At 41.0% G+C, this 24,965-nt stretch overlaps 2 protein-coding genes and 1 long non-coding RNA gene across 3 annotated transcripts in view; 2 read left to right on the top strand and 1 right to left on the bottom strand.

Moving 5' to 3' along the window:
* The window catches only part of LOC146492509 (class I histocompatibility antigen, F10 alpha chain-like), a 153,949-nt gene that overhangs the window by 66,596 nt on the left and 62,388 nt on the right, over nucleotides 1–24,965 (bottom strand). The gene's annotated exons all lie outside the window — the stretch shown is intronic.
* Nucleotides 170–14,507, top strand: LOC146492513 (uncharacterized). The gene is made up of 3 exons (XR_014872064.1): nucleotides 170–576; nucleotides 831–937; nucleotides 14,130–14,507. It is a non-coding gene; the product is annotated as an uncharacterized LOC146492513 (long non-coding RNA).
* Nucleotides 7,447–8,754, top strand: LOC146492514 (uncharacterized). The gene is made up of 2 exons (XM_085149264.1): nucleotides 7,447–7,963; nucleotides 8,454–8,754. Exons 1-2 carry the CDS (start codon nucleotides 7,800–7,802, stop codon nucleotides 8,683–8,685), a joined length of 396 nt encoding a protein of 131 aa, XP_085005390.1. The 5' UTR covers nucleotides 7,447–7,799; the 3' UTR covers nucleotides 8,686–8,754.

Here is a 24,965-nt window from a genome sequence, read left to right as displayed (position 1 = left end):
GCAAACACCAAGTTCTTATATCACAGATATATTTGTAGAACATTTTAACTTAATTTTGATCTGTTTTTCTCTAAAGACACAAAAACCAGCCTGACTCAGTTACAGAGCAGTTATGATGAACTGAGTAAAAACCACAGTCAGATACAGGAAGAAGTGAAGAGGCTGAAGAAGAAGATAGAAGGTAATAAAGTTTGAATAACTAATAGAAAACATCAGTGTTACACAGTGATAACCTGATTGTGTCTTTGTTTTGAATCCTAAATGTTTGATGCTGTGTAACAGTTTCTCTGTATAAATGTAAGTTTCAGTTAATTATGAATAAGAGAGAAAACCTGAGTTTAAATGAAGTATTTACAGGGAAAATGACAGGGACCAAAGATTAATGTGATACAACATGACACAAAGTCTGACTTTAAAACATGTGTTTGACTTTAAGAGAAGTGTGATGAAGGATGGACGAGATTTGGAAGCAGCTGTTACTTTATATCCACTGAGAGTAAAACTTGGTTTGACAGCAGGAGAGACTGTCAGGATAAAGGAGCTGATCTGGTGATGATAAACAGCGAAGAGGAACAGGTGGGTGTGTTTGTTCATGTCTGTGTGATCTTTGATGGAGCTGACAGTCATCTGTTACTTGTGTTTTTGACCTGCTGTCAGTCTGTGACCTGCTTCCTGTTTCCACTCTGATGGATTTCTCTCTGATTTCTGCACAATGGAAGAAAAGTTTCATCACATTTATTCTTCCTTCAGACATATTCACAAGATGATGTCATCACAACAGAAGTGCTGAATTATGACTGGAGACAATATTTGTGTCTCTTCTCAAACAGGAATTTGTCAGTAAATTCAGAGGAAACTCTTGGATTGGTCTGATTTTCAAACAAACATCAGGAGGATATGAATGGGAATGGGTGGACGGATCAGCGCTGACAGTAACGTGAGACATTAGTTTGTTTCTATTCCAGAGTTATTATTTAGAAGTGAAACATTGATGTTTTGGAAGATAGATCAGCAATACATGAGTTGAGCTATTTTCCAACAGCCCCACAAACTGAATCTAAAGAAAAGCAGAAATCCTCCTTTGAATGAACAGCTGTGCTTGAACTCTCTTCATCTGCAGTCTGTGATGACGTTCAGTTACAACAAGTCAGTTTGAAGAAATCAGGATTGAAACATGTTCAAAGCAGCGACCGACACATTTCACTTTGTTCAATTTGTCTTCATGTTTTTTGTGCTGTAATGTTTCTTTTCTCACAGAACAAAAACTGTTTCAGAGAATTCCTGTCTCTTCTTCTTTGGTGTTTGTAAAACTTCAGAACATATGAAGGAAGAAGCTTCAGTAAATATGACCTGATAGACACACATTTCAAAGTGATGTCTGTAAACAGCTGACAAAACAGTTTCAAACAGCAGAAAGTCAGCTCTGACTTCTTTTTATTCTCCATTTTTACAGCAGGAAGATTTCATATTCATCAAAGCTTGAAAGCTGTTTTAGTGTGCATGATGATTCTCAGAGAAAAGTCTAAAGGAGGGAAAGTGGGCGAGAAACCTGGGAAAGAAATACAGGAAATATTGGAAATATTCCAAAAGAGACTCATATTTATATGAATGTGACAATAGTTATGAGTTTAGTCCAGTTTCATATCAGATTTGATCTCTCTGACAGGTTCTGGGGAACAGGACATGGGATTCCCCGTTATGGTTACTGTGGAGCCTGCTGTGACGATGATGGGAGATGGACACGGTCACATTATTCTGTCCTAATGACCTTCATCTGTGAGAAATGAGTTTGGTGCTTTGATGTAAATGTTTGAATAATCCAACCAAAGACACCTCACCATGAAATGTCCTGCATGAGCCTCAGACTCAGCTTACAGTCTTTACTTGTTCATTCTGCATCATATATTGATTACATATATTGTCCCTCTGTGCTCTGTGCTGTACAGTAAGGTTGGAAGTCATCCACACAAAACCTTGAAGTACTTCATTACTCTGTAGTTCCAGCAAATTGTTCTAATAAAAGTCAAAGTGCAGCTTGTCTTTACTTTGGTTTACTTGGTTTATTCATCAGTCTGTTGGTCTTAAAACTTCAATAAATGTTTTCTTCAGTTTCTCTCAAACAGCTGAAAGTAGCTGCTTCTTACTTTTAGCTACAAATCAGGAACCAAGAGACTGAAACCAGCACAAAGTTTGTCAAACTTACAACGTGTGAATAAGTGAAGATGAATCCGTTTAAAACAGCTTTCCTTTTTCTTCTTCACTTACATCAAAACACAACTTTACCTTCCTGCTTAGTGTGCAGTGAGCTGCCTGCACAGCGTTAACACACTGAAGGTCAAAGTTCATTTCAGAATGACAGAAAGGAAAAGTCCAGAAACAACAACCCTCACAGTTGACACGGTTAAAGTCTGTTGATTTAAAAAAAATTTTTTAGGGGGCCTAGAACTGAGCCCTGTGGGACACCCCACAAGAGAATAGCAGAGGACGACACATGGTCACAGAGACAGACACAAAAGGTTCACGGAGTCAAGTTCTTCTCTTTCAAGGCTCTATTTTTCACCAGAGCTACAGTATCCAGAGTCGTACGTAGTGAAGAGTCAAAGTTATTAACAAGATAATCGACCTCTGTTGGAGTAGCGTTCAGATAGCTGCTCTGCTCTATGAGCATTGAAAATGATAACAGTGGGTGGATTATATTCTTAAACTTAATTACAGCACTTTCACAAAGACATCTACTGTGATAAAGTCTGCTCTCCACTAGGGATGGGTACCGGTAATAAACGGTAGTAACCAGACCGAAAAGCAGCGCACATTTCGGTGCTTTATTTTCCTGAGATGTCATACACTTTGAATTCTAGCCAATCATTTTACGTTTCCGATGATAGTAGGCGGGTCCAGGTACGTACGTTCTTTTAGAGCAGAGCTACAGATTAAAAATGCCCAAGGCGAAGCGGTCAAAAGTCTGGCTGTACTTCACAGCAAAAGATGCAATCTCAGCAGCCTGCAACAAGTGCTTTAAGGTGATACTGTGATACTGTGCAAAGGAGGTAACTCCTCAAATCTGATGAAACACCTGGCGACGCATAGCGGGGGTTTTTTAAAGCCGAGAAATGCACCGTACCTACTACGGGTGTGGTGCCTGTTATCGGACCTGGAGTTAGCAACATCCCCCAAGAACCCGAATAGGAGTGTCCTGGCCCCTAGCCCTGCCAGTGTAGCAGAAATGATGACGGATGATGATGGCAGCAGCAGCCGTTCTTCTCTGCGTGAGTAGCTTAATGTTGTTCGTGTGTAATTTACGTTGAGTAGGCTAACCACATTATTACATTAATGCATGTAAGGTGAACTAGCAAACACCGTCGTAGTTACATGCGGCTGTCTTCTTGTTTGATGGCAGATACTCCCTTCACCCTTCTGTTAAAAAGGCTAAAATGACCAAAGAAAAAGTAGAAAACCGTTAAACATGAGAGGTTTTTGGACAAAGTTTGTGTTTTTTCCATTGTTTAAGCACTGCTTCCAGCCAAGAGTGATACCATATATGCCCTATAGCTGCAGAAAAGGCTAACATTGTTATCTTTTTACAAAAAAAAGCTAAACATGAGAGGTTTTTGGACAAAGTGTGTGTTCTCCATTCTTTAAGCACCGTTTAAGCACCGGCACCATTTCAAAAGTACCGGTTTGGCACCGGTATCGGATAAAACCTAAACGATACCCATCCCTACTCTCCACTGCTGTGTAATCAATGATTGTAAATGTAAATGTTATCAGGAAATGATCAGACAGGAGACGGTTTTCGGGAAACACTGTTAAATGTTCAGTTTCTATGCCATATGTTAAAACAAGATCTAGAGTGTGATTAAAGTGGTGGGTGGGTTCTTTTACATTTTGAGAGAAGCCAATTGAGTCTAATAACAGATTAAATGCCATGTTGAGGCTGTCATTTTTAGCATCTACATGGATGTTAAAATCACCCACAATAATTATTTTATCTGAGCTGAGAACTAAATTAGATATAAAGTCTGAGAAATCAGACAGAAACTCTGTGTAAGGCCCAGGTGGACGATAGATGATAACAAGTAAGACTGGTTTCTGAGTTTTACAGCTGGGGTGGACGAGGCTAAGCATCAGGCTTTCAAATGAATTAAAAGTCTGTCTGGGTCTTTGGTTGATTAATAGGCTGGTGTGAAAAATTGCTACCACACCTCCCCCTCGGCTTGTGCTTCGAGGTTTCTGGCAGTTAGAATGACTCGGGGGTGTTGATTCATTTAAACTAACATAATCATCCTGCTGCAACCAGGTTTCTGTAAGGCAGAATAAATCGATTTGTTGATCAATTATTAAGTCATGTATTAACAGAGACTTGGAGAAGAGAGACCTAATTTTAATAATCCACATTTCACACTCTTTGCTTCAGATGTGGATACTGTATTGTTCTTTCTTTGTGATTGTTTATGTTTAGTTCGTTTTTGGTGATTTTTTTGTCTGTTTGGGAGCTGACACAGTGTCTAAGGGGATGGTTCCATATTTCTAGAAATGAGAACTGCTCCATCCAAAGTGGGATGGATGCGATCTCTCCTAACAAGACCAGGTTCCCTCCGGAACATTTCCCGGTTATCTATAAAGCCCACATCGTTTTTTGGACAACACTCTGACAGCCAGCAAATGAAGGAGAACATGCGGCTAAACATGTCACTCCTGGTCTAATTGAGAGCAGTCATCTGGAGCAACTTTACAGCTCACAGCAACAACAGGTGAAGCAAAGCAGGAATTCACCGAGTGGGGACGTACAGAGGACCTGAAGAAGCAAACAACTCAAAAACACGGCTGACACGGCCCTGGACTTTTTGGGTGATCACAAAGAACAGGGCCTGCACCTCCTGCTGACAACAGGAGGTGTATCACTCCTGTTTCCAACCTGGAGACAGTGTTTACACTGTACTCTGCCCTCGCACTTAACTAGGCACATAGATAACCATCACTTACAGACTGTAAGTAAAGGCAGCACAGACAGCCACAGGAGTCAATAAATGGTAAATGGTAAATGGCCTGTATTTGTACAGCGCTTTTACTAGTCCCGCCTAGGGACCCCAAAGCGCTTTACACGTCCAGTCATCCACCCATTCACTCTCACATTCACACACTGGTGGAGGCAAGCTACAGTTGTAGCCACAGCTGCCCTGGGGCAGACTGACAGAAGCGAGGCTGCCATATCGCGCCATCGGCCCTTCTGGCCAACACCAGTAGGCGGTAGGTGAAGTGTCTTGCCCAAGGACACAACGACCGAGACTGTACGAGCCGGGGCTCGAACCGGCAACCTTCCGATTACAAGGCGAACTCCCAACTCTTGAGCCACGATCGCCCCAATAAATGTCCTTCTCCCATTAGACCGGAAGCAGCGAGAGGTACCACTTCTGGTAGGATGTCAAAATAAAATGGACAGTGTTAAAACACCTGAGAAACAAATGAAGATTGTATGAACCTATATAACACCACATAATATATGGGACGACTCTTAAAGAGCCAAAACACACCTTGGTCTGCCTTTGGTGGCTTTTTGGCACCTGTGACACTCACTGCTGCCCTCACTGAAGCACAAAACATAATAACGACTACAAAACACACTATTGCTGGTTTCCTCTTTCTGGCGCAAAGTAGGTGATAAACAAACAAGAGAGAAAAGCCGATCAGCTGATCATTGATCAATTTCATGATTGAAGAAGCAACAGGAGAGGGAGAGAATGGGAGAAGAAGAGAAAGCTGCAGCGTAAAGACGCAGAAAAACTCCAGCTTTGTGTAACCTGGACGTGTGTCCCTCTATCTATAAAGAGATGATCTATACTGCTTGCCCAAGTGCAATGTCTACAATATCCAAATCTAGGTTTGGGAAGGAGATTGGCGGTAGCAACTCTGTAAGAGCAATAAGACTTCCAACCCACATAACACGCACAACCACAGGTTTGTGAAACAAAGTTTGCTTTATATATATTTTCTTTGGATCAGTTCCCTTTACTCATTCTCAATGTAGGGATACCTTCAAATGCAGTAACCATCTCAAATGCATCACAAAAATAATCGAAACAATCAAAATAGATGTCAGACAAGAAACACAATATTTCAACACCACAAAGAAAGTAAAAAAGAAAAGAAAATAGCATGTGAGTGTCCAGTTCCTTATGGTGTCAGTTTATTCAGTCACCCACTGTCTTGGGTTAAGAACTGAAAACGACCTGAATCTCAGGCGGTGAAAAAGTAGCAAAAGAAAATGATAAGGTATCTCTCAGGTGGGCTTCCTTTTGTTTTTTCCTGGTACGGCAGGCATCAACGTGTTGGCGTCCTGACACACAGAAGGCCTCCACAGCAGCAACAGTGTCTTACGGTGTGTTCACACCGAACGAGATAGAGGCGGCCAGAGCGTCAGGTTTACATGTAAAGTCAATGGAAAGGCGCGATGACCCGCGATTGCGGCTCCCGCGAAAATTCGGAAGCAGATTTGCGTCGCGAAAACGCGTGAAACGTGCGTCAGTGTAGCGCGTCTGGCGCGTTTGACTCGCAAAAAAACACCACGCGCGTGAGTTTTTGTGTTGCATTTTGTGCATACGCGCGTTCCGCGTCTACGGCTGGAGTTGGAAAAATCTGAACTCCAGCGTCAAATCGCGCCGCGACAACCAATCAGGAGCCTGGTGACGTGGCTGTGACCTAGGTCAAAGGGGCAGATCCAGCCAAAGCCCTTTATTCTTCAATGGAGGGAAGGCTAATCTACGCTGTAGCAAACCACCCGGAGCTGTACGACACCAGCTGCTTTCTGTACCGAGACAGGAATATAAAGGACGAGCTTGGAGGAAGATATGTGAAGAGATCGGGCAACCTGATAAGTTCATTCATTTCTCTTTTTACATTTTTGACTGACCCGGGGAAGCCGCACAAAAGCTAGCAAGCCACCGCTATTTTCCCACTGACGTACAAATACCGTTCTGCTTTTATGCATGTTGTCCTATAGGAATATATTTTTTTTTATTAATAAACAGCACACAGTGGTCCTGCTGTTCATCCGTCACTGCTTTTTCGCAGATTTTTTATTGCACAGTACAGCATTGCATTCTGCAGCTTGCCAAATTTATCATGTTTGGTTTTGATAACCATCACGTCCAATAGAAAAAAACAGCACAAAAACAACCATAACTATGAGCTTCATTCAGAAATAGACACCTGCACCACGAGGGAAAAAGGTGCACGAAAGTGGAAGGCAGATGAAGACAAAACGCGGCATAATAATACTTTTACGTTTTGCAATCTACAAAGGTTTGCACTTTGAGAATCAAATTGTGAGAACTGTGACTAATGTTCATGTTTGTGGGGGGAAAAAGTGTATAAAGTGCGTGGCGAGGGGCTAGTTATTCTGAGAACCCCTGCTGCAATAAATAAGGGACCACTGTATATACAGTACTTTCTCTATGATTATTGTATTCAACCTGTTAACATTTAATATTGTCTTGATAGAACCAACTGATTCTGCAGCAGAGCATCCCCTGTTGCTTCTCCTGGCTCCCCAGTCCCTCAGCTCCTGCTGCTGCACCACAGGTATGTAATTGTAGCATCAGATGTACAGCAAGCACTGATAGCTTTTTACTCGGTTGGATTCCCTTGTGATCACCGTTACTAAATGTCTACAACCAATCTGATTAGATCCTGTTTTTTGTTTTTGTTTTCAATGTTGAAATTAAAATCTAGTAGCAGCCTTCTCATTTCTTTGTGTTTTGTGCTGTTTTACAGGCCCACAGAGGAGGACGGCTCTGTGGCAGATGAGGGACGGGTCCCAGGACGGGTCCCAGGACGGTCCATCGGCGGTGGAGCTGGCCATCCTGGAGTCCCTGAAGAGGCCACACCAGTCTCCAATGGAGCATTTCCTCCTCAGCCTTGTTCCTGCTCTGGAGAGCAGCTGGGTCCTTTTTATTCCTGTCTCTCTGTAAATACTTATATTTTACATATTTATGTTTAATGTTTTTCTGTTTGAGAATTTTAATATTATTTCAAATAAACTTTTATAATGAGTAATGTCTCAGTTCTACTACACGGCAAATGTTGGCACACGACTTGACACATGTAAAATTTATTTCATATTATACTAATGACAAAATATACTAATACAGTGGGATGCAAAAGTTTGGGCAATCTTGTTAATAGCCATTATTTTCCTTTATAAATCGTTGGTTGTTACAATAAAAAATGTCACTTAAATACATCATACAGGAGACACATACAGTGATACTTGAGAAGTGAAAAGAAGTTTACTGGATTTATAAATAGTGTGCAATAATTGTTTAAACAAAATCAAGCAGGTGTATAAATTTGGGCACCACAAAAAAAGAAATGGAGTAAATATTTAGTGTATATCAATGTGTGTGTCTCCTATATGATATATGGGGTGCCTTTGTGTGGACGTGCTTCCCATCCAGAGCTCCACAGCAGAGAGGGAAGTTCCAGCGCTCCTGGAATCCCTCTGCGATGGACCGCCAGTCTCCAGGTGAAGGCACAGCCATGGAGTCGTCCACTAGACAGTCCCAGATGGCCGTCGCTACCTGGGGGGTGATCTGGCACACCGTGGACACACTGACTCTGAAACTGAACGCGATGGTCCTGAAGAAGTCCCTGGTGGCAAGGAACCTGGACAAAATTGTTCAAAATTAGTATTATGTGTACTGCAGTTACAAAATACATTATTCAAATTACAAAATACTTTTGTGATGTCAGATTTAAATTACAAAACATAAATCTTACATAAAACATTTTGTAATTATAAGGATAATTACATAATATATATTAGATATAATATCAAACAGTCAGTTGTGTTTTGTTTTAACTTTAAAATATCATAATTTGATTGGTAGCAACTTTTACCACTACAGTGAGCCAATCACTCATAATTCCTAAACATGTCAATCAGGTAGGAATGAAGTAAGAGATTAATAGAAATAAAGAGTTGTATGTTGACATGTAGCCCTTTCCTTGCTTATATCATTAATATTTTTGAAAAATTAATCTGTGATAAGACAGCTTATCAAGATAGAATATGCTAGATAGAACCATATAACTAAAGATGAACCAAACTGTTCACAATTTTATCTAACTCTCAGTTTTAAGAAAGGCTGGTGACTTGATGAGACCTTTCGAGTATCACTAGAAATATTATAAACGGTCGTCTCCATACCACAGTTTGCTTTCAGTAAACACCGACGGCATTCATTGATAGCATAGCACATCCATGTTAGCAGTCTATAAACGATAGTTTAGCATATATTAGCACAGGTATCAATAAAGGACTACCGTATTAAACACTTTTACTAACCTCAGGCAAGACGGACAGGCGCTCTGCAGGTGGGATTGAGCACCTGTAGTTGGTGTCTACGCGGGCAATGCTTGGACCAACGCGGGACAGCAGGTCCTCAAACTGGGCGAGGGGAAGACGGCGATATTGCTGAAATCGAACGTCATCCAGGCGCAGCTCCTGGAGCAAGTGGTGAAACTCACCAAACTGCTCACGCGTCTGAAGGACCTGATGGACCCAGGTACGGCGAGGACGTCCTTAACGCCACTGCTCTGCTCTCCACAGTAAATAGAGAAGGGAGACTCTCTCTTCAAACGCTAGCCCGACAGCTGCCATCTAGCAAAGATACCGGTCTGGCACAACTTCCTCCCACATCCCTCCCACATTTCCGGTTCACGCGCGTCAAAATATGCAATTTTGAGCCCTGCTTGATCCCGGCGATGACTTTCAGTCTTCCTGGTGTTTCTGAAATGATGCCTCTCACTGTGGGTCAACAGAACATCTGGCACAGGACAGCTGTAATGAAAGAAATTGAAGAAGTTTTGAAAAAAAAAATCTTGGAAATGCCCTATATGTGAGAAGCAGATTTTGTATTTACTTTTCTTTTGCCAATCAAGATAACTAAAAGTATAATTTTTACCATACAATTACTAACCTTGTCATCTCCTGCACTGTCTGTTTTGAGCTCTGGGCTTGTCCTTCCCAGCGCTCATGAGACTGCTTTGCTGCACTGTGGTATAAGGTGCTAACCTGTTGACAGTGTTGGGAAGGTTAATTTAAAATGTATTCCACCAAAGATTATAGAAGTAATGTATTCTGAATACTTTACAACTACATGAATGTACTATTGCTGTGTGATTTATTACTATTACTGAAGGCTACTCGCCATACCAACACCAACTAGATGTTAAAATCATAATATAAATGAGTAACAGTAGGTGGACAATAGGTAAGGCTGCACTTTTTGCAGCGATCTTGTGTAGAAAACTATTCCGCACGTATATAAAACAGGTCAGCGGCTCCGAACCGTAGTAAAGGGACCTCTGGCTAATACGTTGAGTTCGTGTCGGGCTCGTAGCTGAAAACTAGCTTTACTTTGTTGTCTGGGTCAACTTTGCTAGTGAGAGACAGAGAGAGGCGTTGAAAGGCTGCTCCAACGGAACTTATTGTTCCAGAGGAAAACACGAACACGGTCTACAGTCGAGTCTTAATAGCTTACTTACAACTGGGCTCGTCAGGCACTCTTCTTGGCTGCAGTGGTTATTATTATATTTACATGCTTCCAGCTCCCGTTTCTGCTCGATGACAGCTCGTACTTTTCCTTTTTCTCCCTCCCTCGCTCACAGACACATAACGGGTATGGCAGTCCATTCTCCCTGCAGCACGGACTACACTGCCCATGAGGCTACATTGTTTAGGGCGATGCCTGTAACACTCTGCTATTGCCTTCATATTAAATCATTTTTGTATAATAATTTTTAGAGGCTCTTATTGCGTGTTTTGTTTGGGTTTCCACCGGCGTGGAATTACCAAAAATAGAGAGACCATAGCCTAACATATGAAACAGGAAAATACCGCCATGTAATCCATTTATTTCAACAAACTAACTGTATTCTCAATATCACCTATTGAACGGTAACTGTAACGGATACATTTACTCATATTTTGTATTTTAAATACGTAACGCCGGTGCATGTATTACGTTACTGCCCAACACTGCCTGTTGATGAGATCTTGTGCCGTTCCTAAAACACCGGCCTCCAACTCCTAAAGAGACACGGGTGTCCCTAAATTTTGCTAATATTAGCTTCGGGCTAGCTTGCTACGACGAATAGGCTAATACCAGCATTTTACCACAACTTCACCAGATGTAGCTAAAAAAAAATTAACTAATGTCCAGTCCAGTGGGACAGCAAGGAAAGATGACAAAAATGATTACTTACTTGCGGTTTGGAGGGTCCAGCTGAAATTGAAGCAGCCATTGAAAGACGGGAAGAGAGAAAGATGGCAGCTTGGTCAGCACTAGTGGCCTCTATAATGTATGCAAATACATGCGGACCGGAATCCCCGCCCCAGCGCGCCCCCAGACGCCAAAACACTGCCAGCAGATCGAAACTGAAAAATGGTTTGAAACCGAAAAATGGATTGAAACTGAAAAATGGATTGAAACTGAAAAATGGTTTGAAACCAAAACAACAAACAATTTTCACTATCAATTTTTTTTCGGTTTCATTACAAGATTTTTCAGTACATTTATTTCAGTTACAATATTTTTTTTCGGTTTCAATATTTTTTTCGGTTTCGTTTCAAGGTGGCATCGTTCTGATTCCACAGAAATGTCCCTCAAAAAAAACCAGTCTGCACACAAATACACAGAATGTTAGACGTCCACATTCCTTAAATGTCCTTGTTCCTAATGTCCTTGGTTCTTTTTAAATATTAAAATAAATTTGCATCTTGTGACACATTACAAGTAAATACACTGGCATTACTGTGCATCACCCGCAGTTACAGCTACAGCACAGCTATTGCACCTGAACTGCGCATAACCACTTAGCTGGCTGCGGCTGAACTAGCAGGCCCAAGAAAGGAAAAAACACTAAGCACTCATAATAAACAAAACTGTCACAACATTGCAATACTATGAAAACACATCTTAAACATAATTAAACACATTTACTACTATTCTGACTGGTTAGTTGTTTTTTTCAGTGCATTAAACTACAATAGGGGTGCTAAGTGAGCTAGGCTAACTCACCAGAATAGTTCAAAAAGTTCGAAGAAACACTCCGACTCCTTCGAGGTAGGTACCCGTCTGTGGTTCACCGCTAACTACAGCTCTCTCACAAATATTACTTGAACCTCTTTTCTCTCTTTCAACTGAGGAAAACCGTGCTCCGCGGCAGCATGGAGTTTTTCCTTGCTGTCTTTGTTCTTCTACACCACACACCGAGCACCGAGCTGCAGGTGATACCTTCAGGGCAAGCCCGGAAATTAAACTATCAGACGAGAACTACGATGCATTCAAAGAACCCTGTACTTCTGATTGCTGTAAATCTTACCAGGGTTACATTTGTTTCTTTTTTCATTCTAGCTGAAGTCCGGGACAAACTGTGTTCCTTTTCAAATCAAATCAAATCAAATGACTTTTATAGTCACATCACATGTGCAGTTACACTGGTACACTACATGTGAGTGAAATTCTTGTGTGCGAGCTTCACAAGTATGGAACGCCAGGACTGCCATAATGAATTAATTAAATACACCATTAAATAATTAATTAAATGTGGCAATAATTAATTAAAATGGGAAATAATTAATTAAATAAATAGTTATGACACATGTAATTAATTAATTATTGACACATTTAATTAATTATTTATTGACACATTTAATTAATTATTTAATGATATATTTATTTATTTCATTTTGGCAGTCCTGGCGCCTGGCTCTCATCTTGAATTAATTTTATCTGTCAACCTCACCCATCAAACGCAGGGGGCGGGGTTAACACTGCCCATGCAGCTTCTCTAACATTTGATTGGTTGCCGTGCAAAGTAAGTCAAAACAGGTCGATCCTAGATAATCGATTGCTTGTGTAGACTTGGGGCAGCCAGGTATCCCAGAATGCATTTCAAATCACAGGCAGCAATGGTGGTGGTGTAGTTTTAAAATACCCCGTTTTTCTGTCACCAACTACACTTTTAACAGTGTTTTAGCCGCGACTGTCCTAGAAACAGGAGTGATACACCTGCTGCTGTCAGACCTGCAGGTATCAGGCTGTGATGTTTCCTTTATAGTGGACAGAAATATTTGCAGTGGCACAAATAATTTGTGGCATCTTGTTGAAGAACAGCTGATTGTTCTGTAAATAGTTTGAAATGGTTATTAAAAAAATCAAGGTAAAATTAAATGGATGCAAATAACTTTGTTGTTTGCATAACTTGTGCATATGATTTTAAAATTGACAATTTATATTTGTATTTAAAGTTATGAAATATGATCATTAAACATGTTTGTGGTTGTTACAGTTTTTATTCTGATTTTGATCAATTGTGTTAACACAGTTTGTCAAAATGAAAACATGACTGTAAATTCAGACACGTGAGGTTGTGCTGAAAACAATGATACCAAACAAGGCAAATAAATAGTTTTTAAAGGTGAAATGTGGAGGAAACATCAAAAGTAGTTGGACCTCAGAGGGTTAAACATTTTTTTAAAGTATAAAAAAACAGCTGTGCTTGAACTCTCTTCATCTGCAGTCTGTGATGACGTTCAGTTACAACAAGTCAGTTTGAAGAAATCAGGATTGAAACATGTTCAAAGCAGCGACCGACACATTTCACTTTGTTCAATTTGTCTTCATGTTTTTTGTGCTGTAATGTTTCTTTTCTCACAGAACAAAAACTGTTTCAGAGAATTCCTGTCTCTTCTTCTTTGGTGTTTGTAAAACTTCAGAACATATGAAGGAAGAAGCTTCAGTAAATATGACCTGATAGACACACATTTCAAAGTGATGTCTGTAAACAGCTGACAAAACAGTTTCAAACAGCAGAAAGTCAGCTCTGACTTCTTTTATTCTCCATTTTTACAGCAGGAAGATTTCATATTCATCAAAGCTTGAAAGCTGTTTTAGTGTGCATGATGATTCTCAGAGAAAAGTCTAAAGGAGGGAAAGTGGGCGAGAAACCTGGGAAAGAAATACAGGAAATATTGGAAATATTCCAAAAGAGACTCATATTTATATGAATGTGACAATAGTTATGAGTTTAGTCCAGTTTCATATCAGATTTGATCTCTCTGACAGGTTCTGGAAAGAAGGACAGGAGAATCCCGGTTATGGTTACTGTGGATTCTGCTGTGACCGTGATGGGAGATGGTCACAGCTCCTTTCTTCTTTCCCAACGACCTTCATCTGTGAGAAATGAGTTTGGTGCTTTGATGTAAATGTTTGAATAATCCAACCAAAGACACCTCACTATGAAATGTCCTGCATGAGCCTCAGACTCAGCTTACAGTCTTTACTTGTTCATTCTGCATCATATATTGATTACATATATTGTCCCTCTGTGCTCTGTGCTGTACAGTAAGGTTGGAAGTCATCCACACAAAACCTTGAAGTACTTCATTACTCTGTAGTTCCAGCAAATTGTTCTAATAAAAGTCAAAGTGCAGCTTGTCTTTACTTTGGTTTACTTGGTTTATTCATTAGTCTGTTGGTCCTAAAACTTCAGTAAACATCTTCTTCAGTTTCTCTCAAACAGCTGAAAGTAGCTGCTTCTTATTTTTAGCTACAAATCAGGAACCAAGAGACAGAAACCAGCACAAATTCAGTTTGTCAAACTTACAACGTGTGAATAAGTGAAGATGAATCCGTTTAAAACAGCTTTCCTTCTTCTTCTTCACTTACATCAAAACACAACTTTACCTTCCTGCTTAGTTTGCAGCGAGCTGCCTGCACAGCGTTAACACACTGAAGGTCAAAGTTCATTTCAGCATGACAGAAAGGAAAAGTCCAGAAACAACAACCCTCACAGTGGACACGGTTAAAGTCTGTTGATTTAAAAAAAATTTAGGGGGCCTAGAACTGAGCCCTGTGGGACACCCCACAAGAGAATAGCAGAGGATGACACATGGTCACAGAGACAGACACAAAAGGTTCACAGAGTCAAGTTCTTCTCTTTCAAGGCTCTATTTTTCACCAGAGCTACAGTATCCAGAGTCGTACGTAGTGAAGAGTCAAAGTTATTAACAAGATAATCGACCTCTGTTGGAGTAGCGTTCAGATAGCTGCTCTGCTCTATGAGCATTGAAGATGATAACAGTGGGTGGATTATATTCTTAAACTTAATTACAGCACTTTCACAAAGACATCTACTGTGATAAAGTCTGCTCTCCACTAGGGATGGGTACCGGTAATAAACGGTAGTAACCAGACCGAAAAGCAGCGCACATTTCGGTGCTTTATTTTCCTGAGATGTCATACACTTCAGATTCTAGCCAATCATTTTACCTTTCCGAGGATAGTAGGCGGGCCCAGGTACGTACGTTCTTTTAAAGCACGTTATTACATTAATGCATGTAAGGTGAACTAGCAAACACCGTCGTAGTTACATGCGGCTGTCTTCTTGTTTGATGGCAGATACTCCCTTCACCTTGGCCAAAAAGGTTAAAATGACCAAAGAAAAAGTGGAAAACAGTTAAACATGAGAGGTTTTTGGACAAAGTTTATGTTTTTTCCATTGATTAAGCACTGCTTCCAGCCAAGAGTGATACCATATATGCCCCATAGCTGCAGAAAAGGCTAACATTGTTATCTTTTTACAAAAAAAAAGCTGAACATGAGAGGTTTTTGGACAAAGTGTGTGTTCTCCATTCTTTAAGCACCGTTTAAGCACCGGCACCGTTTCAAAAGTACCGGTTTGGCACCGGTATCGGATAAAACCTAAACGATACCCATCCCTACTCTCCACTGCTGTGTAATCAATGATTGTAAATGTAAATGTTATCAGGAAATGATCAGACAGGAGACGGTTTTCAGGAAACACTGTTAAATGTTCAGTTTCTATGCCATATGTTAAAACAAGATCTAGAGTGTGATTAAAGTGGTGGGTGGGTTCTTTTACATTTTGAGAGAAGCCAATTGAGTCTAACAACAGATTAAATGCCATGTTGAGGCTGTCATTTTTAGCATCTACATGGATGTTAAAATCACCCACAATAATTATTTTATCTGAGCTGAGAACTAAATTAGATATAAAGTCTGAGAAATCAGACAGAAACTCTGTGTAAGGCCCAGGTGGACGATAGATGATAACAAGACTGGTTTCTGAGTTTCACAGCTGGGGTGGACGAGGCTAAGCATCAGGCTTTCAAATGAATTAAAAGTCTTACACTTTCTTATTCTTATATTTTTTATTACAGAAAAAATAGAAACAAACAAATGAAATTTTTATTTTTAAATGGAGGAAAAAAGAGTAAACAGAATAACTTTTTTAAAAGAAAGAACACAAACTCCAACATCAGCTTTTGTCCTGAAAGAATTTTTCTACACAATCTTCAAATATACGATGCTTTACAATCCATCATTATTATCAGTAAACGGCCACACAATGGAAGACATTTCAGGATTACAAGAAGAATTTGAGTCTTACAGCAAATATTTCACTGATTCATCCACAGACAGTTTCATCATGTGGACTGAACCTTTTACCGTAAAGTTCAAACTTAAAATCTAGAATATAATTAAAGCATCTTATCCAATCAATAAAGTAATCCTAGCTCGTGCTGAATAAAAGTAGAAATTACCTTGGAAACAGAACTTTTCAAATTAAGAGCTTACATGTAAATGCAAGAAAATACTGAAACACAACATTTTCCAGATTTCTGCCCTAAATTTCCCACAGAAAAAGTTTCTCTATTTTCAAACAAAGTTTCACTGCAAATGAATATTTAAGGCACAATAAAACAATAAATGTATTTACACAGACAGACTGTAGTTTTTGTAATCATCTAGAAGTTCACTCAATTTGGCCAAAACCTCATAAAAGCCATAATAAAAAAGGAGATAATCAGTTTATGCCACGCCCCCATTACAATGATCACACCAGAGTATCTAAAATCATTTAATTCTCATGAGCACCTGAGGTCTGGCTGTTTGTAAAGGTCTGATTCATTAAGCCAACTTACAGTGAAAGGGTTAAAGCACCAACCTTCACATTACATTTATGCTTTGTTTAGTATCCAAGCACTTTATTTTATGTATTCACTTCTAAATATTATGATTTTAATTATATTTCTCCTACATAAAAACATTATATGCATTAACAGACGTCACACTAAAACATTTTCTTCCACCTGCCTGGAGATGTTTCCTGCAGAGGCAGCAGGTGTGACTGCTGAGCTCCGCCCACTTTATCAGATGCAGACTTTAGCGTCTGCTTTGTGTCCAATCGGTATGAAACTATTCTCACAGGTGCATAAACCAGTGACAATGTTTCAAATATCTTTACAAACATGTTTTCAGATTTATGATTTACTCTAAAAGTTTTAAACTTATCAAAACTGACTCATAAATTTTGCTGTCATGAAGGTTCAGATTGAGGAAGCATGAACACTTTTAAAACCCATTTCATGGAAAGCTAAAGAACCACATTACACCTCAGATTTTTAATCTGTAAAGTGTAAAATAAACTATTTATATTTATCATTATTATTTTTAATTATTGTAGCCTGTATGCCAATAATCTAGTTCATGCGAGCCGTGAAACTTGATGTAGCTGAAGATTCAGGACGACTTCTGGGCCTGACCTTGTTTGTCAGAATCAGCTGCAGAGAGGAGCAACAGTATTATTTTACATGTAGAGTAACAGCAGGTTCTCAGTGAGGGATGCACCAACTTAAACTCTTATGTGTAATCACACTGAACTTTTTTTTTAACTTTAAATCAGTTAAATATAAAAAAGACTTCAACAATAGAAACCTACTGATATTTATTAGAAAATGTAAAAGTCCAAAAAATAAATAAATTAAAAAGTCATCACATTCATTTGTCCTCCCTTAGTTATGCTGCAATAGATGTAGGCTGCCGGGGGATTCCCATGATGCACTGAGTTTTTCCTTTCCAGTCACCTTTCTCACTCACTATGTGTTAACAGACCTCTCTGCATTGAATCATATCTGTTATTAACCTCTGTCTCTCTTCCACAGCATGTCTTTATCCTGTCTTCCTTCTCTCACCCCAACCAATCACAGCAGATGGCCCCGCCCCTCCCTGAGCCTGGTTCTGCTGGAGGTTTCTTCCTGTTAAAAGGGAGTTTTTCCTTCCCACTGTCGCCAAAGTGCTGCTCATAGGGGGTCATATGATTGTTGGGTTTTTCTCTGTATCTACTGTACAATATAAAGCACCTTGAGGCGACTGTTGTTGTGATTTGGAGCTATATAAATACAATTGAATTGAACTGTCAGAGGCCATAAGAAGATCATTTGTAACCTTCACTAAAGCTGTTTCTGTGCTGTGATGAGCTCTGAAACCTGACTGAAACTCTTCAAATAAGCTATTCCTCTGCAGATGATCTGTTAGCTGTTACATATGGGACAGACATGGCTGGGGGATAGGAAAGGAAGAAAGATGAAGGAAAAGAAAAACAGACAGGAAGGAGGACAGTGAGAAAGGGCACTTAAAAAGAAAAAAAAAATCCCGGATCACCCGTTGAGAGACAAAGATAAAACAAGCAAATAAGAGAGCAACATAATAAACACAACACCATCAAAATAATCTAGCTGGTGAGGGGAGATAGGCCTCCAAACTTTGGACGGCCTGAGATGTTCCCAGAGAGGTGGGATGAGGTGGAGAGGTGAGTTACATTAGAAAGATCAGAAAGTGTGTTTGGATTGACAACAACTGTGATGACACATTATAACCTGTTATTAAAGTTCTGCCCCTGCTTTGATCAAATGTGGGTTACTGCTGGTTAGTTAGTGTGACTTCATACAAACCTGTGTTTTACACCAGTGGAAGAAGCTTTTCCTTCATCAGTCTTCTTGTTTCTTACTGTAGGGGTGAACAGCTACACTAACACTCTCTGGCTCTATGCCTGGCTCTATATCTATATTTAACATAGCAGAGTGGAGAGGTTATGTGGGATAAGCTATTTTGAACGAGTGCGTTTTTGTCTAGACTTAAAGAGAGAGAAGAAAGTGATATTTCTTAAATCAGGAGGTCGTGAATTCCAGAGTTGAGGAGCAGCTGAAAGCCACGGTGGCAAGACAGGGGGAGGGGCTAGAGAGAGAGAAGAAGAAGAAGATCTAAGACACCGAGATGGGATCATCATCAGAGATAGATGATGAACAGCCTTAAATGTATACAAAAGTTGTTAGGTTTAATGTATGTGTTGTAGGTTGCCATTTAAAAAGCTAGAATGCTTCTGTTTGCTATCAATGTAACCTACGCATACGTGCACGACATTGATAAGGGGAACAAGCAGCCTTGAGAAGAACAGATTCTACCAACAACAATCTGGGAGAGCTGCACTCCCATCATATAACCACACACATGATTGCACAGCACAATCACACTTTGCAACCAGAATACAGCAACAAGCTTTATGAATATTAATGTGTGTAACCAATAAAAAAAACATGCAGGGAGAAAGCAAGTTGAAGTGGGTTGGAAACAACAAAGCTGCTGCAGGACAGGAGTGATGTGATGGATGGAAGGGGTCCTGGTGATGATATGAGCCACAGAGTTCTGGACACATTAAAGCTTATTAATGGATTTTTGAGTAAGACCAAAAAGAAGTGAATTACAGTAATCGATCTGAGCAGTAACAACACTGTGAACAAGAACGGCAGCGGCGTGTGGAGTGAGAAAAGGACGGAGACGATTAATGTTGCACAATTGAAAATATGCAGACTGAGTAACATTATTAATGTGTGAATTGAAAGATAGAGTACTGTCAAGGATGATACCCAAACTTTTCACAGAGGAAGAAACGGAGACCGGCAAGTTATTGATCGTAATAGAGAAACTGTTGGTTCTGAATAATGTTGATTTAGAGTCGACCAAGAGAAGCTCAGATTTGTTATTGTTGAGTTTAAGAAAAGTAGAAGTGAACCATGAATTTAGTTCGGCTAAGCAGAGGGTGAGGGAGGATGGGGGGAGAGCAGAATCAGGTTAAGTGGACAGATAAAGCTGGGTGTCATCAGCATAACAGTGAAACTGGATATTATATTTATGAAAAATGTGTCCAAGCGGAAGAAGGTAGATAATGAAAAGAAGGGGGCCCAGGACAGATCCCTGGGGCACGCCAGTGACCAGAGGAAAGGGCTGAGAAGTAAAGGATTTGAGTTGAATAAACTGAGTGTGATCAGACAGGTACAATTTAAACCAGGCTAGTGGAGTATGGGAGAGACCGATGGAGGCTAGCCTACTGAGAAGTACAGAGTGAGAAATAGTGTCGAAAGCAGCGCTCAGATCGAGGAGAATAAGAATGGAAAGTAAACCGGAGTCAGCTGCCATAAGAAGATCATTGGTTATTTTTATAAGTGCTGTTTCTGTGCTGTGGGAGGGACGAAAACCAGACTGGAACTGTTCATACAGATTATTATTAGTTAAATGTGAGTGGAGTTGTGTGGCAACTATCTTCTCAGGAATATTTGAAAGGAATGGTAGATTGGAAATAGGACGGAAATGATCAAAATTACTGGGATCTAGACCATTTTTTTTTTCACTATTGGGGTGACGGCAGCAATTTTGAGGGAAGCAGGAACAGTTCAAGTTCAAGTTCAAATTTTATTCACCACATGCAGTGGCAGGTTGCCCTGCAGTGGAATGAACCTGCCCCCCGACCTTACACACACGACACAGACATCACATGGAGATACAAGTCAGAGAACGGTTGCATTACAGAAAAGTACAAGAGGAAAAAAGAGACCTCTGCTCATGCTGGGCTATAGAGGACAGCACGAGAACAGGAAACAAAAAACTCCTCTGCACAGAAAGCACATAAATGTCCACAACACAACATTATGGAGCACGTGACAAGCCACAGGGTTGGGTAGGGGATAAGGAGTAATCCCAGGCAACACAGCAGCCATCCTGCCACTGCGCCAACTCTCCAGCGTGGGCCCAGACCCGCCTCGTGTTCCCAGGAGGCAACAAGCGTCGAAGGCATTGGAAGGGGAGGGGGGATGTGTGAGTGCTTATCAGTATAAATGTATGTGTGTGCGTGTCCATAGTTCAGCTGAGACAGTGTCCTTCGCCCTGTCAGGCTAAGTAAACAGTCTACCAGCCAACCCAGGTGGCCTTGCATGGAATGGGAAGGAACAGACTCAACACCGTTGTTATCAGGGAGTTTTTGTTCAGCTCCAGCCTTGAGCCCACAGCTGGCGCCGAAGGGGTAGCCGCATCATAATGGTGATTTTTCTTTTACAAACAACTCATGAGAATTTCAAGCTGTTTTTAACACTCCGACACTGGTCTCTCAATCTCCCGTTGGATAACTGCGAGTTTCTCCATGATGTTATTTACCTTCAATTCTGTGGTCTTTTCAGTCTTTTGCTCACAGAGCAGATTCTGAGACCTCACGACCGCAGCCAACTGATCCGCGATGTAATCCAGCTTCTGCCCAGAGGTGTTGTTCTGAGTGGATTCTTCCCTGATGTAATCCAATATACGCTCAGAGGTGTTATTCTGAGTATTCACTGCAGCCGTAAGCGCCTCCAAGGTCTTAACCATGCTGTACTCAGTGAGCCCTTTCTGAGAAGCCGCACCTTGATCGACAGTCCCGCCAGGCACACGATCCTCCATTTCTGCCACCCGTCCATCGTGTACCCGGGTTCTTCCGAGCCCAGACTTCTCATTGAGAAAAGGGTGTCAATAGCATTCAGAGACCAGTTGATCAAATCCATAATTCTCTTTTAGGTTTTTAGACACAGACTGTGAGAGACTGATCCAGGGAAGTGAAATACACACGAGACAAGACAAGGACACAAGAGGCTAAGCAGGGAAGATAAGGGGAAGGAGGAGAGGAGAAAAGTGCGACTGCCTTCGCCGAGAGCCAAACGAGTTCCAGTGGTAAATGAAGAATAGATGATAGCAGATATGAGGGGAAGCAAAGAGGGCAGACAGCCTTGACCAAAACTGTAGGAATGGGGTCTCGCTGAAAAGTAGAAGGTTTCGACTTACAGATGAGATCTGAAATATCAGTAACAGCAGAAAAACAGTGTGATGGGAGAGGAATCACAAAAGAAGAGCTACAGGGAACATTGGAAACCAGGTCTTTGTGCATTGTGTGAATTTTCTCAATGAAAAATAACATCAGAGAATCACAGAAGGAAGATGAGTAAAGGTGAGCAGGTAAAAGATCTACTGACCTGAAAGAAGAGTTGGACAGTGAAAACAGTATCTTGGTTAAGTCATCATTTGAACAGATAATGGTGAAGCAGTAAGCAGAAGCTTTTGTTGAGCAAATAAAATGTATTTATTTTCTTCTTTATGCTCACACATTCAGATTTTCCCCTCAGTGGTTTCATTCGTGTAAACATTGGATGTTTAAACATCTCTAATTAGGAAAACAGCTGAAACTAAAGTGTGTGTTTCCTTAAACGACGTCACTTCCAACCTGTTCCAAGATTTCTCTGCCTGCCCACTAACAGCAGTCGGTAAGAAGATATTTACCCAGAACGAAAATGAAAACCAGAGAGCAGAAAAGTAAAAAAACAAAAACAATGGTGGGGTTGAAGCAGAGAGGAGAAGAGGGTCAGAACATGTGGACAGTATGAAAATGGAGGAGGTGAAAGAACTTCTCTGGAGGACGGACGTGTTGCTAACAGTGGCAGCTTTGAAGATTGGCTGCAAAGGCAGAGTTTCTCTGGAGACTTGGAGGTAGACAGGAGCCCTCCTGGGGCCTGGCTGGATAACTCAGAGGTCTCAGACAAATAGAAAGGAAAATCTTTAGGCTCGCTGGCTCTGGTTCCACAGGGATACCCGGCTGGGGTACACTCACTGGGGCAGTGTGTCCACGCTCAAACTCCAACCAGTTACTGGGGATGCCCCTGGTGGAGCAGTCACTGAGCTGGAACTGGTTTCATTATGGGACCTCTCACCTCTGACAGACCTAGCAGCAGCATCAAGGTTTGAAGGCTGCCTGACTCAGACTGGGCTTGGATGCTGGATGGCTCAGGTTACAGGGAGACACACTTCCACAGCCACCTCCTCCAGCTTATCCAAGGGAACATGAAGGCATTCCCAGACCAGCCAAGAGATCTAATTTCTCCAGCTTGTTCTGGGTCTATCCAGTGATTCTACCATAGAAGCATGAACAGGTGGAGACGGAGGCTGCAGCCTGACTGCTCATCAGTTACCTGCTGAAGTTCAGGGTCTGGCTGCTGCGCTAGTTATGGTGTTCTTGATTACAAAAGCACCACAAGTAAACCAGGAAACACTAACTAGAACACACAGCTAGAGGGATGAGGGACATCATGACAAGTGTTGGAGTGACTTTGTTAAAAATTGTCATTGTTGTGCTTCGAATTGTAAACCTTGTTTAAAATGCGTGATTGAAGATATTCTTGTTTCTATTCTCCTCCCCTGCATGTAGGATGGCAGGGGAGGCTACAGCTATAGTGTTCAACTGCAGGCACATTCCATGTAAAGATTCTGGTTTGCTTATTTTCTCAGGAACGTCCACTTCCTGCCCTTTATGGGCTCAACTATGCTTGTATATGGTGGACCATTAAGGGGGTTAAGCCATATACAGGGTGGGGGGAGATGACCCTTTTATGAATACGGATGTTGTTAAATGGTTGTAAACATATGTTGTGTAGCAGGAAGTCACGTATACAGAGACACACACACATACAAACACATTCACAGTGTGTGTTCTCTGAATAAAAGGCTGCGAGGGGAGTTTCGAGTTTGGAGTTGGCTACGGGCGAGCTTGTGTCAGTTCTGGGAGGCAATCTCCCCTTGCAAGCAAACCGTACCAGTGGCTCTTGTGTTCTGGTTGCAGTCTCTCGTGGTCTGAATCCAGCAGGGTCGTATGTTTAGACCCAACAACAAGCAACACAAGGGAATGCAGACAATGAATACAAACAATAAGGGAACAGACCACAGGTGTTACGTCGAGTTCGTGTCGGGCTCGTAGCTGAAAACTAGCTTTACTTTGTTGTCTGGGTCAACTTTGCTAGCAGAGACAGAGAGAGGCGTTGAAAGGCTGCTCCAACGGGACTTATGGTTTCAGAGGAAAACACGAACACGGTGTACAGTCGAGTCTTAATAGCTTACTTACAACTGGGCTCGTCAGGCTCTCTTCTTGGCTGCAGTGGTTATTATTATATTTACATGCTTCCAGCTCCCATTTCTGCTCGATGACAGCTCGTACTTTTCCTTTTTCTCCCTCCCTCGCTCACAGACACATAACGGGTACAGCAGTCCATTCTCCCTGCAGCACGGACTACACTGCCCATGAGGCTACATTGTTTAGGGCGATGCCTGTAACACTCTGCTATTGCCTTCATATTAAATCATTTTTGTATAATAATTTTTAGAGGCTCTTATTGCGTGTTTTGTTTGGGTTTCCACCGGCGTGGAATTACCAAAAATAGAGAGACCATAGCCTAACATATGAAACAGGAAAATACCGCCATGTAATCCATTTATTTCAACAAACTAACTGTATTCTCAATATCACCTATTGAACGGTAACTGTAACGGATACATTTACTCATATTTTGTATTTTAAATACGTAACACCGGTGCATGTATTACGTTACTGCCCAACACTGCCTGTTGATGAGATCTTGTGCCGTTCCTAAAACACCGGCCTCCAACTCCTAAAGAGACACGGGTGTTAGTGATGGGATTTCCGGCTCTTTTTAGAGATCCGGCTCTTTCGGCTCGGCTCACTAAAAAGAGCCGGCTCTTTTGGCTCCGAACCGGCTCTTCAGGTTGTTTTGTTGCTTTAATTATTTAATCATTAACAATAATATAAAATTATGCAGAAAAGGAATTACTAATGTAAAAAAAGTGGTTTTATTTATATATGTTTATATATGGCCCCTAGAGACAAAGCACGTACAAACTCTAAAGCATGTACAAACTCCAAAACACATTTCTAGCGTTTACTTAACTTCCAAAACA

This window comes from Neolamprologus multifasciatus, chromosome 22 (genome assembly GCF_963576455.1).
Source record: "Neolamprologus multifasciatus chromosome 22, fNeoMul1.2, whole genome shotgun sequence".
NCBI lineage: Eukaryota > Metazoa > Chordata > Actinopteri > Cichliformes > Cichlidae > Neolamprologus > Neolamprologus multifasciatus.
The sequence above is the reverse complement of the archived record's forward strand: the minus strand, read 5'-3'. Positions and strand labels throughout refer to the sequence as shown.

Excerpts from the sequence above, each read along its gene's own strand:
- LOC146492514 (XM_085149264.1), top strand. The coding sequence starts at position 7,800 with ATGAGGGACGGGTCCCAGGACGGGTCCCAGGACGGTCCATCGGCGGTG. Across the intron at positions 7,964-8,453 it reads CTTTTTATTCCTGTCTCTCT|AGCTCCACAGCAGAGAGGGA; the intron begins GTAAATACTTAT and ends CTTCCCATCCAG.